General features: G+C 42.6%; 1 protein-coding gene across 3 annotated transcripts in view; it reads left to right on the top strand.

Moving 5' to 3' along the window:
* smarcad1 (SWI/SNF-related, matrix-associated actin-dependent regulator of chromatin, subfamily a, containing DEAD/H box 1) overlaps positions 1–13813 on the top strand; it is a 96010-nt gene extending 82197 nt beyond the window's left edge. For all 3 annotated transcript variants that reach the window (XM_033022451.1, XM_033022458.1, XM_033022442.1), the window contains 5 exons: positions 993–1181; positions 1788–1906; positions 3317–3499; positions 10026–10135; positions 12915–13813. In XM_033022451.1, coding sequence (XP_032878342.1) covers positions 993–1181; positions 1788–1906; positions 3317–3499; positions 10026–10135; positions 12915–12973 — 660 coding nt within the window. In that variant the 3' untranslated portion in view covers positions 12974–13813. The remainder of the gene's footprint in view (positions 1–992; positions 1182–1787; positions 1907–3316; positions 3500–10025; positions 10136–12914) is intronic.
* The last annotated feature ends 462 nt before the right edge of the window (positions 13814–14275 follow it).

Consider the following 14275-nt stretch of genomic DNA (forward strand, 5'->3'; position numbering starts at 1 on the left):
CCAACAGATTTAATCAACCCCCAGAGGTACAGCATGACCCCCCACATCCCTGCATTTTCCAAGCAGCAAGATCCCAAGTCAGCCCCACTGGGTCACCACCCCTCCATTGGCGAGTGGCAATGCAACAAATCAGGAAGTCGGGCCGATCCCTGCCGCTCCCACCTGCTCGCTGCACCTCGTTGTTACGATTATCTATGGTCGATTTTGCGCTGTTAAATACGGACATCTAAAAAATCCGTATTTAACAACGCAAAACCATACATCCGTATTCTTAGCGCATTTCCGTACAAAATATGGAAAATCCGTACTACTTGGCAGCTCTGAAAGGATCTGCAACAAAATACTAAACATGACCTACTTCATTTTCATGATATTGCTGTGTGCCAAACATTATGGTGCCCTGAAATGGGGGGAGACTATGTATAACATTGCTGTAATTTCTGCATGGTGAAACCAAAATGTATAAAAATAGCCTTTATTAAAATCTGACAATGTGCACTTTGTAGATATATGGAATGAGCTGCCAGAGGAGGTATTTGAGGCAGGTAATATCACAACGTTTTAAAAATACATTATGGACAGGTACAGGCTCGAAGGGCCGAATGGCCTACTCCTGCACCTATTTTCTATGTTTCTATTTTCTATGTATAGGATAGATTTAGAGGGATATGGGTCAAATGCAGGCAGGTGGGACTAGTGTAGATGTGGGCATGTTTGTCAAGTTGGGCTGAAGGGCCTATTTCCATGCTGTATGACTAACTGAATTGTGTTTCACATTGGAATGCAGGAACTTTATGTATTTTCCATGTCTGTTGATTTATACAGTTTATATCAAATGAAGTCAAAGTTAAATACCACTTCACCAAACCTATTGCTGCTTTAAGGTTTGAGCAGTTCTTCAATGAAACTAGACGAGGCTGGTAAGGTGTGTGATTAAAATACAATAAGCTAGTAAATTGTCGATTCACATTTTACTGCCAATTCCTTTCTAGGAGCCCACTCACAGAGATGCCAATCCCGATCTCATCTTTGAAGACATGATGGTGATGACCGATTTTGAATTGCACCATCTGTGTCAAGAATTCAGCAGCATACAGACATTTCAATTAGAAACTGACTTGCTGTTGGATTCGGGAAAGTTCCAAATATTGGAGAATGTACTCTCAACACTCAAAGAGGAGGTAATGTTTTATTTTTAATATATCAACTCATTATCTTTATTAAAGACACCAGGGGTAGCCCAATTTAGAATAACTTGGGATTTTCTGCTCTTGTAACAACTTTTATATAAATTAAATGGCGTACACATATCGCAAATAATGTCAGCGTTTTAGTGCAGCAGTGTTTTGAAACAAGTTTTCTTAGTTTGAAGTTTGATTTAAACCAGCATCTGCAGTTCTTTCCTACACATTTTTTCAGTTTGAATGTCGACTACCTAACTTTTAACTTTTTTGATCAATATTTCAGCAAATGAAATGCTGTAAGTGTTTTGGTTAAAAATCAAAGGATTTAATTTTCCCATGGACCAGCCTGGATAGTGTTTTAATTAGTATTATTTACTTGTGGACTGTAGGCAAATGAATTATGTGAACTTTGCACTTTTGCTTTCTTCCATGAACAATTATTGCAAGTATTCTAAGATAAATAACTTTGTATCCCGTTGTCACAGAATTTGATGACTTTAATTCCATTTTCATAGCACCATCTGAGAATATATCGAAGTGATCTCCAATCACAGATATTGTCCAAGTTGTAGCAATTTTGAAACTGAAATTTCTTCTTACCAGGGTTCCAGAGTTGTTCTTTTTAGCCAGTTTACAATGATGTTGGATATTCTAGAAGTCTTCTTGAAGCACCATAAGCACAGATACCTTCGATTGGATGGCAAAACTCAAATCTCTGACAGGTAACACTATGTATAGTTATGATGTCTGGTTGTAAGTTTAAAAGAAACATAGTTGTTTAGACCAACATGAGCATTTTAATAACACAAAGTGTTGGAGTAACTCAGCAGGTCAGGCAGCATCTTTGTGGAACATGGTTAGGTGACGTTTTGGATCGAGACCCTTCTCCAGATTGACCACCTGCCCGTGTTCTTCAGAGATGCCTCCTGACCTGCTGAGTTACTCCAGCACTTTGTGTCCTTTTGTGCACTAACCAGCATCTGCAGTTCGTTGTTTCTGCATGAGGATTTTAATGCTCAGCGTACTATTTGCCAAAAATTAACATTGTACATTCAGAAACAAATAGTGATGCATATTGATGGATAATATACATATGCATTACTGTGGCCCAACCTGCCCACACCAATACAATACAATATAATTTATTTGTTGTCATTTGAACCCAGAGGTTCTAACGAAATTTGGTTTCTGCAGTCATACAAACAAGAAGAAGAACCAAGACACAACACAATTTACACAAACATCCTTCACAGTGAATCTCCTCCTCACTGTGATGGAAGGCAAAGTCTTATCTCTCCCCCGCACTCCTCGTTATCCTCCCGATGTCAGAGTCAAAGCCCACGGCGGGCGATGGTAAATAAGTCCCATGGCAATTATAAAGCCGCGCCGGGCGATGCAAGGCCCTGCTCCGGGTCTTGGTGTTGGAGCCCCCGGCGGGCGCTAACAAGTCCCGCGGCCATTTAAAGCCGCGCCGGGCGATGTAAGGCCCCGCACCAGGTCATCCTCAACCCCGCAACTCGGGCGGGAGAAGTCGCCGTTGCGGAAGCCCCGAAAAACGGTCTCCCAGCAGGGACCCACGGGCTCCCGGTGTCACCGTCCACCGGGCCGGCGGCTGGAGCCTCCGAATCTCCTGGGTCGGGCCGCAGCAGCGCGCCACCACAGCTCCTCCCGCTCCGAACTCGGCCAGCTCCGCGATGGTGGGTAAGTCCGCAGCTGCGCGACTGGAGCCCCAGGTCGTTCCGGTTGGAGGCCGCTCCACGGTGCTCGGCCCCAGCGACAACGGAGACCCGACAGAGAAAAGATCGGGTTCTCCGTGCAGGGGAAAGATTTAAAAAGTTTCCCCACCCCCCGCTCCCCACACCCATACCCAGTTTAAAAAAATAAAATAAAAACTACATTCAAACGAGACAAAACATTAAAAAAAAGACAGACGGACTGCAGAGGATGCTCCGACCAACGTGTCCCATCCACACTAAACCCATCTGCCTGTAACCCGTCTAAACCTATTCCATCCATGTACCTGTCTAAACATTTTCTTAAACATTGTGATAGTACCTGCAAGTAGTTGTGTGGAAATTATACAGCCTGCATCTCATTGATTTACTTGCTTTTCAACTCGCTTTCTGTTTCAGAATCCACTTGATCGACCAGTTTAACACGGATATGGATATTTTTATCTTCCTGCTGTCAACCAAAGCCGGGGGCCTGGGCATAAACCTCACCTCCGCCAACATTGTCATTCTTCATGACATTGACTGCAATCCCTACAATGATAAACAGGCTGAAGATCGATGCCACCGAGTAGGACAGAAAAAGTAAGATGGAAAGAAAAATGGCTTCAGCCAAAATCTCGGCCTTGTCTAAAGCATTTATCTCACACTGATTCAGCAGTGATGGTTTGCCCCTCCAGTTTAGTTTAAAATCAGTGACTTGTTGATGCAGTTCCCCATCTCTTGGGAGAACTCTCCACGAGATTAAAGTATTTATATTCCACCAGGATAACACACATCACAACGGTATGAATATCGAGTGTGTGGGAAGGAACTACCGATGCTGGTTTACACCAGAGATAGAGACAAAAAGCTGGAGTAACTCAGTGGGCCAGCCAGCATCTCTGGAGAAAAGGTGCTTGACCTGACGTTTCAAGACCCCTCTTCAGACAAATTCTGCAACTCCATGTAACACCCATTCCTCCTTTCCTATGCCCACCAACTCTACGCTGAAGTGGTCCCAACTTGCCATCTACCATCTCCCACCCACCCTAATCACCCTGCTCCTATTTCCTCTGTGCACTGATCTCTCTTCCCAGACCTCCCATTTCCCTTTTATCACTCTCTACATCACCTTACACCCACATCCCTGCGTCTGGCATTACATGTCACTCCTGCTAATCTGACCCACTTTGGTCTCCTTTGACCAAACCTACAGTGTTTGTCTCTTACTCTACCCATCTACCAAATAGCCTCCTCTTGTCAGTACACAAAAATGCTGGAGAAACTCAGCGGGTGCAGCAGCATCTATGGAGCGAAGGAAATAGGCGACGTTTCGGCCCGAAATGTCGCCTATTTCCTTCGCTCCATAGATGCTGCTGCACCCGCTGAGTTTCTCCAGCATTTTTGTGTACCTTCGATCTTCCAGCATCTGCAGTTCCTTCTTGAACACAGCCTCCTCTTGTCACTTGCCAGGCTTTGGCCTGCCCCTATATAGCTTTTCCAACTCCCCCCCCCCCCCCCCCCCCCCCTCCAATCTTTCAGAAAGAAAGGTCCTGATCTGAAACCACCTGTCCATTCCCTCCCCAGATGCTGCCTGACCCATTGAGTTCCTCCAGCACTTTGTAGTTAAACAAAGCATTAGCTCTGAGGCGATCTTGAATGATATCCTGGAGCTGATTAGAGCTGCATGGGCAGTTATTTATTTATTTATGTGTTTTGTGTATTTGTGCGATGTTCGTGTGCGTTTCACTTCTCTTCGGAAACACGACGTGCTAACGGTGACATTTTTACCTATTCCTATAGAGATTTACGCCGTGATGTAAAAAATCGCCTTATCTGAACATTTCATGCATTATTTCTCGAGTTATTTATGAAAATGTTCAAAACTTTCAAATAACTTGGAAAATAAACGAGTGCTCCTCGCGGCCTGCTGCGCTATGTTCCACGCGCAGCAGGTGACGTCACCCCCCTCCCCCCATCACCCCTCCCTCCCCGGTTCTTCAAAAGACACAGAAAGAACTAGCAAGTGGGCTCTGTACTGCAGCTTCCGAGGTCTTCCGAGGGCTTCCAAAGTCACGAGCGCTCACAGGCTTCCTGGCTTGCTTTTCCCGAACTTTCTCAACGGTCATGATATCACTTTGTTGAACGAGGCTTAATGCTGACTTCCACATCTCTAAAGATAAGAGCACGATTGAACTTTATTGTTTTGGTTTAACTTCGAAAACGTTGCATTTTTTTTTTTTCTTTAAAGACTTTCCGGTGTCTCACTGGAAACATTTCATTTCAAAGACAGCACTTTTTAAATTTAATATACATTTCTAACGTTGCTTTTCCCCGTTTGTTACTTCCCGTTTTTTTTCCGGTACTAATTTCTTTACAATTTTAAAAGTTTGCGGTTATTTACTCCGTGAATTTTGACAGATTTTTGAACACTTTCAAAAAAATTTGCTGTTGATTTGGAAAGACTCAAATAACCACCCCCTCTCTTTTCCTCTCCCCTCTTTCCCCCCTTCTCTCCCCCCCCCTACTCTTCCCCCTTTATCCCCCTCCCCCCCTCTTCTCTCCCCCACTCTTTCCCCAACCCTCTTTCTCACACTCTCTCTCTCTCTCTGCCCCTCTCTCTTTCTCTCTCTCTGCCCGTCTCTCTCTTTCTCTCTCTCTGCCCCTCTCTCTCTCTCTCTCTCTCTGCCCCCTCTCTCTCTCTCTCTGCCCCCCTCTCTCTCTCTCTCTCTGCCCCCTCTCTCTCTCTCTGCCCCCTCTCTGCTCTCTCTCTCTCTCTCTGCTCTCTGCTCTCTGCTCTCTCTCTCTCTCTTTCTCTCTCTCTCTCTCTCTCTGCTCTCTCTCTCTCTCTCTCTCTCTCTCTCCCTCTCTTCCCCCCCCCCCCCTCTCCCCCTCTCAATTTTTTCAATTTCAATTTCAATTTAAAAACTTTATTGGCATGATAAAAAAACATTGCCCTTTATTGATTGCTACACCTTCTTGCAGCTGTAAGCAGTACAACACAATAGCAAGTTTAGCAATTCAATATTAATTTCTTAGTGTTAGTTAATGTCAATTAGTGTGTGCGTACATATGTGCATGTTGGTCATTCACCGTCTCTCAGGTTATGGCATGCTGTTACGTATTGTGCACCAAGATGTGCTGTATTTCCTTCGCCAAGGATTATTCTTAGTTTTGATGTATCATCTAGTTCTTTAAAATCAGAGGTTGCCACATTGAGTTTGTCAAAGTATGCTTTCCTTGTTTTGTCAATTTTTTTGCATTTTAGGAGGAAGTGCACCTCTGTTTCAACCTCATCTGTCAAACTGGCCGCATATTCTGTTTTATCTTGGTTGCCAGAATCCCTTCTGTCTTCCTTTTTCAACTGCCAAATAGTGGTTACTTAACCTGTATTTGGTGAGGGTCTGTCTCTGCTTTATGTCTCTAACAGTTGAGAGATAGTCTGCCAATTTATAATCTATTTATAGGGCACGGTAACATTCTAATCTGCTTTGGCTTTTGGTTTCTTTATTCCAATGTTCCAAATACGTTTTTTATATTGTTTGATAATTTGGTTCACTCTAACTGGTGATTGGGGGTCAGTATTGATCTGAGGCCGGTCAGGGTTTAACTGAATAGGGGTAGTTAGTCTCAGTACCAACTGACACAGGGAACTCTTTTCTGGGTTCCCCTCTTGTGTTTGAAGGGCTTTAAACTGGAAGATATCTGGGGGGCTAGATTTAAGGTGATTCCAAAAATTTAGTGCACTTTTTTGGATATTTATTATCAGTGGGTATCTGCCTAGTTCCACCCTACATGCGTTTGTTGGTGTTTTCCTTTGGATACGGAGGATGTTCCGACAAAATTCCGCATGCAGGGCCTCCGTTGTATGTTTTTCCCATTTATTATAACTATGGTGACTGAGCGGACCAAATACTTCACTACCATAAAGTGCAATAGGCTGGATTACACTGTCTCTCTCTCCCTCTCTCCCTCCCTCTCTCCCTCTCTCCCTCTCTCCCTCTCCCCCTCTCTCCCTATCTCCCTACCCCCCTCTCTCTCTTCGCCCCCCCCTCTCTCTCTCTCTTCCCCCCCCTCTCTCTCCTCTCTCTCGCTCTCTTCCTCCCCCCCTCTCTCTCTCTGCCCTTCTGTGCCTCTGCCCTTCTCTCCGTGTCTCTGCCCTTCTCTCCGTGTCTCTGCCCCTCTCTTTGTGTCTCTGCCCCCTCTCTCTCTACCCCCCTCATTCTCCCTCTCTAGATGCGCCTGTGAGTTGGGGGCTATGCATAAGTGGATAGGGCAGGGATTGGGTAAAAGGAGCGAATGAATAATATTAATCTAACATCAAGGGGGTGGTTAGTTTGTGTATGAGGGTGGTGTGTAGGGGAGGGGGGTGAGGGAAATGGGGGGGGCTCGCACTATACTCACCCCGCACCTTCAGCTTTCGGCCTCACGCAGCAGATCCCAGTCCCACTCTGGCTTCACTCAGAGGCTTCCGGTTCAACTCAGTAGCATCCGGCTGGTCGCCGCAGAAGCAGCTGACTCTCAGCGAGCCGCTGACTCCCTGCGAGCTGCTCGACACTCTTCAGCTTTTCATTCTCCTCGCCGCGTTATTGACAGCGGGTTCCGGAAGGGGCGTTTTTTACGATCTTTAAACCTTCATAACTTTTGTACTATTTCACCGATCGGAATAAAATGTATTTGACTTGCAGCAGAGGAGAATGGTGAGTAAGGTGGCGAAAAATCGTAGCGCTATGGGGGATTGTTTTTGCGCAAATTTAATTACACAGTAGACTGGAAGTGGTCAAGATGAATGTTTTAGTAATAGTATACATATAGACAGACAGCCAGACTCCTTTGGCCCACAATGTCACTGTCGAACCTGATGGTAAGTTAAGCTATTCTTGGCTCCCTGTACGTGATCCATACCCCTCCATTTCCCTATGTCCATCTAAACGCCTCGTACACCACTGCACCACTGCCGTATCTGCTTCACAACCATACACGGCACCTCGTTCCAGGTATCCACTGCCTCCTGTGTTGGGGAGGGGAAATATGTTGCCTACACATCTTTAAACCCCCCTCCCACTTATCTTAAAGCTATGCCCTCTAATCTTTGCCATTTCCATCTTGGGTTGGGGGGGGGAAGGGGAGGTTCTGACTGTCTCCCTCAATCTCAATTATTTATGTACCTATCAGGACTCCCTTCAATCACCAGCATTCTAGAGAAAACAATTCAAATTTGCCCAACCCCTCCCTGTAGCTAATACCCTCTCACCCAAGCAGCATACTGGTTAAAAGGGCAATGTGCTAGTAAATCTTGATGAGCATGAAGAAAAGGCTTGTATGAGCCTTCACCTATTTAAAACAAACCCAAGATTGAATTTACCATTTGACTCGGCTTTTCTTTAAAGCTTTCAAAAGGATTCATTTTCACCAATCCAGGGTGCAAATCCATTCCTGATTTTAACAGTCGTTCTTAAAAGAAGGCAAATTAGATAACAAGTGGAAGCTTGCATTTCCGAGTAATCCCTGTGTGCAATGTTGATCCTTCACTGGTATTCAATGTATTGCGATTACTCAATAGCACTTTTTTCTTGGAAAAAAGGTGTTGATTGTTATTTTCCTGCCCATGCGGCAACCTTTGTCAATCGCAAGCATCAAGTTCTTGGGTCATCTGTGAAAATATGTTATTGAAAGTCGCGTCCATTCATTTAAGCCAAAAGCCTCCCTCACGGATGAACACTTTATGTTGTATGTACTACAATAGTTGCGTGCATTTATTATTGATGGTCTGCTTTATTACTAAATTCCAATATTGGACTGGGTAACTTTGTCTTCTTATTTCCATGCTTGTTACTGCATTTAAATATCAGGGCCTTTTTACAAAATTTCAATTCGGATTTTGTCGCAGCTTATTGATGACAGAATAAGAATTTCATTTGTAAATATGTGAGGTTTTAATAGGTTGATAAGAAACATTGCACTAGGCACAGACCAGCTTGGAGCAAATGGCATATTTATGTGCTGTGTAACTCAATGACAGCCAAACCATTTGACACTTCATCGACCACAGTGAATATTTGAATTATTTTGCATTTCCAAAAAGTATACCCGCTACCATTAGAATACCAAGTGCTGGATTAACTCGGCGTGTCAGGCAGCATCTCTGAAGTACATGGCCAGGTGACTTTTCAGTTAACCCTCCTTCAGACTGATTGTAGCGGGGCACAGAAAGGTGCAACAAAGGTGGGGAGAGAACTCCTTTCTCCTCCACTACAATCATTCTGAACCCAAAACATCACCTATCCATGTCCTCCAGAGATGCTGTCTGACTCGATGAGTTACTCCTGTACTTCATGTTCTATGCAAGTTTGCAGCATGTGAAGTTCCTTGTGTTTACCCTGTACCATAGCAGATTCTAAAACTTGATATTGAATGTAAAATTGTATTTCAAAGTAAAAATGCCAGAACTACCTCGCTTCACCACATGGACAGGAATGGTTCAAAGCAGAAGCTCTCTGCCATTTATGAGGCTATCTGCTAGAGATCTCTAATTCATCACATGAGTTTCTGAATATTTTAGATTTTGAAGTCACAATGACTTCAAGGTGCAGATCTGTTTACTTTAGTGCATTATTGTCATGCCTATCGAGATGCAGTGAAATGTTTTTTTGTTGTGTGCCAGCATACAGTAGTATAAAAGACTATACATGATTACAATCAAGCCATCAACATTAGTGTACAGATAAAGAAAAAAAGGAAATAGCATTTAGTGCAAAATAAAGTACAGTCTGTTGAAATAAAGATTTTGAGTGGAGTGATTGTAATGAATGTAGATTTAGAGTTTGCAGTTTAAGTTTGAAGTCTGAGACTCGCCCGAGTTGAGCTCCACCTTGGATCATACAAGATCTGTTGCAAGCAGATGAAGTTCAGCTGCAAAAACAAGATGTCTTGTTCAAACAATGGTTTCCTAAAGCATATATTAGATTTGAGAGAGGCAGAGATTCCTGTTTATCTTCAGAGGAAGTAGGGAAACTGACAAAAAATTAACTCCCAAGACAAAGCAATATCATTTGAAAAGATATGAATTCTCTGTTTGAAGTGAAAGTTATCACACTCTGGTTATGTGTTTTTTTGTTTTTGTTTCTAGGATAGTGCACATTGTTAAACTGGTTAGTAAAGACACGATTGAAGAGTCCATGCTTAAAATTGGGGAACATAAACTAAAACTGGAACAAGAAATGACTTCAGCCGAAACGGGTGAGTTAGGCAGTTTAATATGATTGATTTTCCATCTCTGTTCAAGGTAAGTTGTTTGTGTTAACTTACCAGTTTCTACTTTATTTTTAAAAAGAGAACCTGCATATTTTTTACCATTACATCCAGAAAATAGAATTGCACAACACAAGAACAGAGCCAATATGCTGGAGGAAGTGTCTGAAGAAGGGTCTCGTCCCAAACCGTCACCCATTCCTTCTCTCCAGAGATGCTGCCTGTCCCACTGGGTTACTCCAGCATTTTGTGCCTATCTCCAATTTAAACCAGCATCTGCAGTTCTTTCCTACACAAGAACAGGCCCTTCTGAGATGAACATGATGCCACCTATCTACCTGCACGTAATCCATATCCATAGGCCTCACCGAATGTCTTTTAAACCCCACTAGCGAATTAATCTATTACCACTCCCCAGCGGCACGTTCCAGGCACTCACCACCTTTGTATAAAAATAAAAAAATTGCCCCACACATCTCCTTAATACTTTGTCCCTCTCTCCTTAAAGCTTTGCCTTCTAGTATTTGATTTTTCCATCCTGGAACTACTGAACAAATGTGAACTACTAAACGTATTTTAACAATACAGTCAACTCTTGATTATCCAAGAGCAATGTATGTGGCTTGCAAATCAACCAGCAGCCTAAATCAAATATCATTGTACCTTAATTGGTACACATGACAATAAAAGACATTTGATCCATTGAATCTTCACCATGTTACTGTCAGTCTCTTGTACCTTTGCCACTGGGTCTGATTCTCCAGTTGTTCCTGCAAACCTTGCTCCCACCTGCAGAACCAGGATGGACAGTCAAGTCAGCTGGTGCATGTTTTCATGTGATACTTAAATTATAACATGCTCTCAATTGATAAATTGTGAGCCATATTACACAGGCAATAAAGTAAGTAGAAAGGACTGTGCTGGTGTAACTCAGCGTCTCTGGATGAAGAATGGTCACGACCTGAAAAGTCCCATATCCGCGTTCTGCAGTGATGATGCCTGACTTGCTGAGTTACTCCAGCACTTCGTTATTTTTTTTTGGAAACCAACATCTGCAGTTCCTTGATTTGTGCATTTAATCATCTCAAAGTCTCGGCTTCCACGTCTGAATGGGATTGAGAATTCCAACAGTATGCCTCCCTCTAAAGAAATTTGGGCAGCACGCTAGCAATGCCTTACAACGCCAGAGGCCGGGGTTCCATCTCTGACCATGGGTGCTGTTTGTGTTTGCACTTTTTCCCCGGGTGCTCGGGTTTCCTCCCACACTCCAAAGACGTTCATGTTTGTAGGTTAATTGGCTTTTGTAAATTGTCCCAAATGTGTAGGATAGTGTTAGCGTATGGGTTGATCGCTGGTTGCACATACTCGGTGGACTGAAGGGCCTGTTTCTATGTTGGACCTCAAGTCTAAAGTCTACATTTCTGTTCATCCAAGTTGTAAATTTTTATTAATGTATTATTGTCATGTGTACCAAGATACAGTGAAAAACTTTTTGTTCTACCCAGTCAAATCATATCATATATAAGTATAGTCAAGCATACAAATACAACAGGTACTACAAAGAGAAAAATAACTAGAGTGCAGAATATAGTGCCACAGTTCCAGAGATATTGCAGACAAAAAAAAAGTGCAATGGTTGCAATGAGGTAGGGAGGGAGATTGGGATCACATTGTTAGCTTATAAGGAAATCAATCATTCAATATCAGGGAAGAAGCTGTTTCTGAATCTGGTGGCAGGTGCCTTCAATGTTTTGTATCCTCTGCCCAAAGGGAGAAGACGGAATAAGCAGGGTGTAACTGGTTCTTGATTATACTGGCTCCTTTCCTAAGGCAGCATGATGTTGATGAGGCATTGTCAAGTATGGTGAATTCATGATGAGGGAGAGGAGTACTCCACTGAATTATGTAAAATTCTGGAGAACATGGGTACATGGCGTTTCAGGGCGACACCCAAGTGTCTCGAGAAGAGTCCCAGTCCAAATCGTCACCTATCCATATTCTTCAGGGATGCTGCTTGACCTGCTGAGTTACTCCTGCACTTTGTGTCTTTTTTCGATAGATCGATTACTGGACATTAACTCTTGATTCACTTGGTAGGGTGGTGCTGAGGTAAAAGCGCAACTCAGAGCCTACTTTGCTATTCTTTGGGATCAAAAGGCAGGATTATCCTCTCCTCATCCTTGTGCTTGTGTTCCCTTGTTATTAACTAGCTTAGAGAAAATGTTAATCATATTACAAAATGCTGACTATATAAACTAGTGATTCCTAGATTTGGCTTTTTAATTTTTGTTTAGAGATACAGCGCAGAAACAGGCCTTTGAGCCCACTGAGTCCAAGCCGACCAGCGATTACCCCTTCACACTAGTTCTATGTTATCCCACTTTCTCATCCACTCCCTCCATATTGGAGGGCAATTTACAGAGGCCAATTAACCTACAAAACCATGCGTCTTTTGTAATGAGGGAACAAACCTACTGGGGTTATGGGAAGAACGTGCAAACTCCACACAGACATCACCCCAAGGTTGGGATTGAATCTGTGACTGGCGCTGTGACTGCTGCTTCATATTCTAAATGGAAGGGATGGAAATGCATGATCAGACTCATTCAACCACGTTCTTCACACAGATTAGGTACGAACCCGAGTCCCTGGTGCTGAGGCATCAGCTCTACCAGCTGCGTGCGCTATTGTGTTTTATAAATATATATTTTTGGAGCATAGTAATTCCAGTTTAGTTTATAATATCAATTTCCTTTCTTTTAAACAGGTGAAGGAAGCATTCCATTGAACATGGCAGCTCTATTGAAGACTTCATTAGGATTGTAGTAATACATTTTCCTTTCCTGAAGACTTTAAGTGCCGTTGGGACAAGTATACTGAAGTCTGTGCGAAATGCAAAGTGGAGAGTTTCAAAACTTTGATCCGGCCATTGGGATGATGTGCACCAAAATCTTGTCTGTTGCAGGATTTTAAATGAGGTTTTAAACGAGGAAAAGGAATGAGTACATTTTTAGTGAGATATACCAGTCCATATTCTCACTGCCACCAACCACAGCAGATGCAAAGTGAACATGAGTATTATTATTGTATTGCTGTTGTTCCACAGTTAAGCCACAAACTGACTTATTTCAGCAGTATAATATCATTGAGCAATTTGTGTCCAATGCAAGCACGGGTACCACAGCACTACAGTTCATTCCTGTCTATATTTGTCTAATCAATGTGCCTGTAACTTTAATAACTTTTTCAGACCACTTGGTTTTTGTTCTGATATTGAATTCTCTTTGGATTCTGTACTTCCGTAGATTGACTTTCATTGAACTCTGACGAGAAATGTAGTGCTTATTAGAACTGTAAACCTGCTGAGAAAGTGTTCTAAGCCCATCGTTTCTAGATTCTATAAACACATCAAGCAAAGAATATCTCAATTTGTGGTCTCCTTAACATTTCTGTGGACTTCCTACCTCAGCTGCAGTAAAACTCTGTGTGGGCATCAGTGTGCTCATAAGTGGGATTCTTAATGTTACTTTGTACGTGCATTGTGCTGACTACAATTGATGGGGCCATATTTGTTTACCTGATCCTCTGTATTGTTAGTAAATGGAAAGGAGAATTAAGTGCAAATAAAGATTCTGTTGTTTTAAAGTAAACACAGTACTAAAAACATGTTGGTAGCTCTTCTGTTCTGATTTAAGGTTACCAATCAAAAGAAAAGACTGGAGATCAGTGTCAGAGACTGCTGCCACACTGTGTTTGATATCACCAATTAGATTTGGCAGCTACTTTTATTGGCAAGACATTTATTAATTTTAAGTATTAATTTAAATATAATTATAAATATTTTTCGGAGCACTTTTATTCTGGTTTTGGACTGGAGGTAGGTAGCCGTGGCAGATGCTGCACTTGATATAACCAATTAGATTTGGCAGCAATTTTATCAGCAAGACCATTGTTATTAATTTTAAGTGGATCTATTGTCCTTCTTTCACACTATTAATTGAGATTGATCTATATTTTGTCCTGATATTGCATGCATATTAGTGATGCTCATTAGTGAATGTTTTGAACAATCGAACTAAGCAGTTTAGTTTAGAGATACAGCGTAAAACAGGCCCTTTGGCCCACCAT

The sequence above is a fragment of the Amblyraja radiata genome, chromosome 1, assembly GCF_010909765.2.
Source record: "Amblyraja radiata isolate CabotCenter1 chromosome 1, sAmbRad1.1.pri, whole genome shotgun sequence".
Lineage (NCBI taxonomy): Eukaryota > Metazoa > Chordata > Chondrichthyes > Rajiformes > Rajidae > Amblyraja > Amblyraja radiata.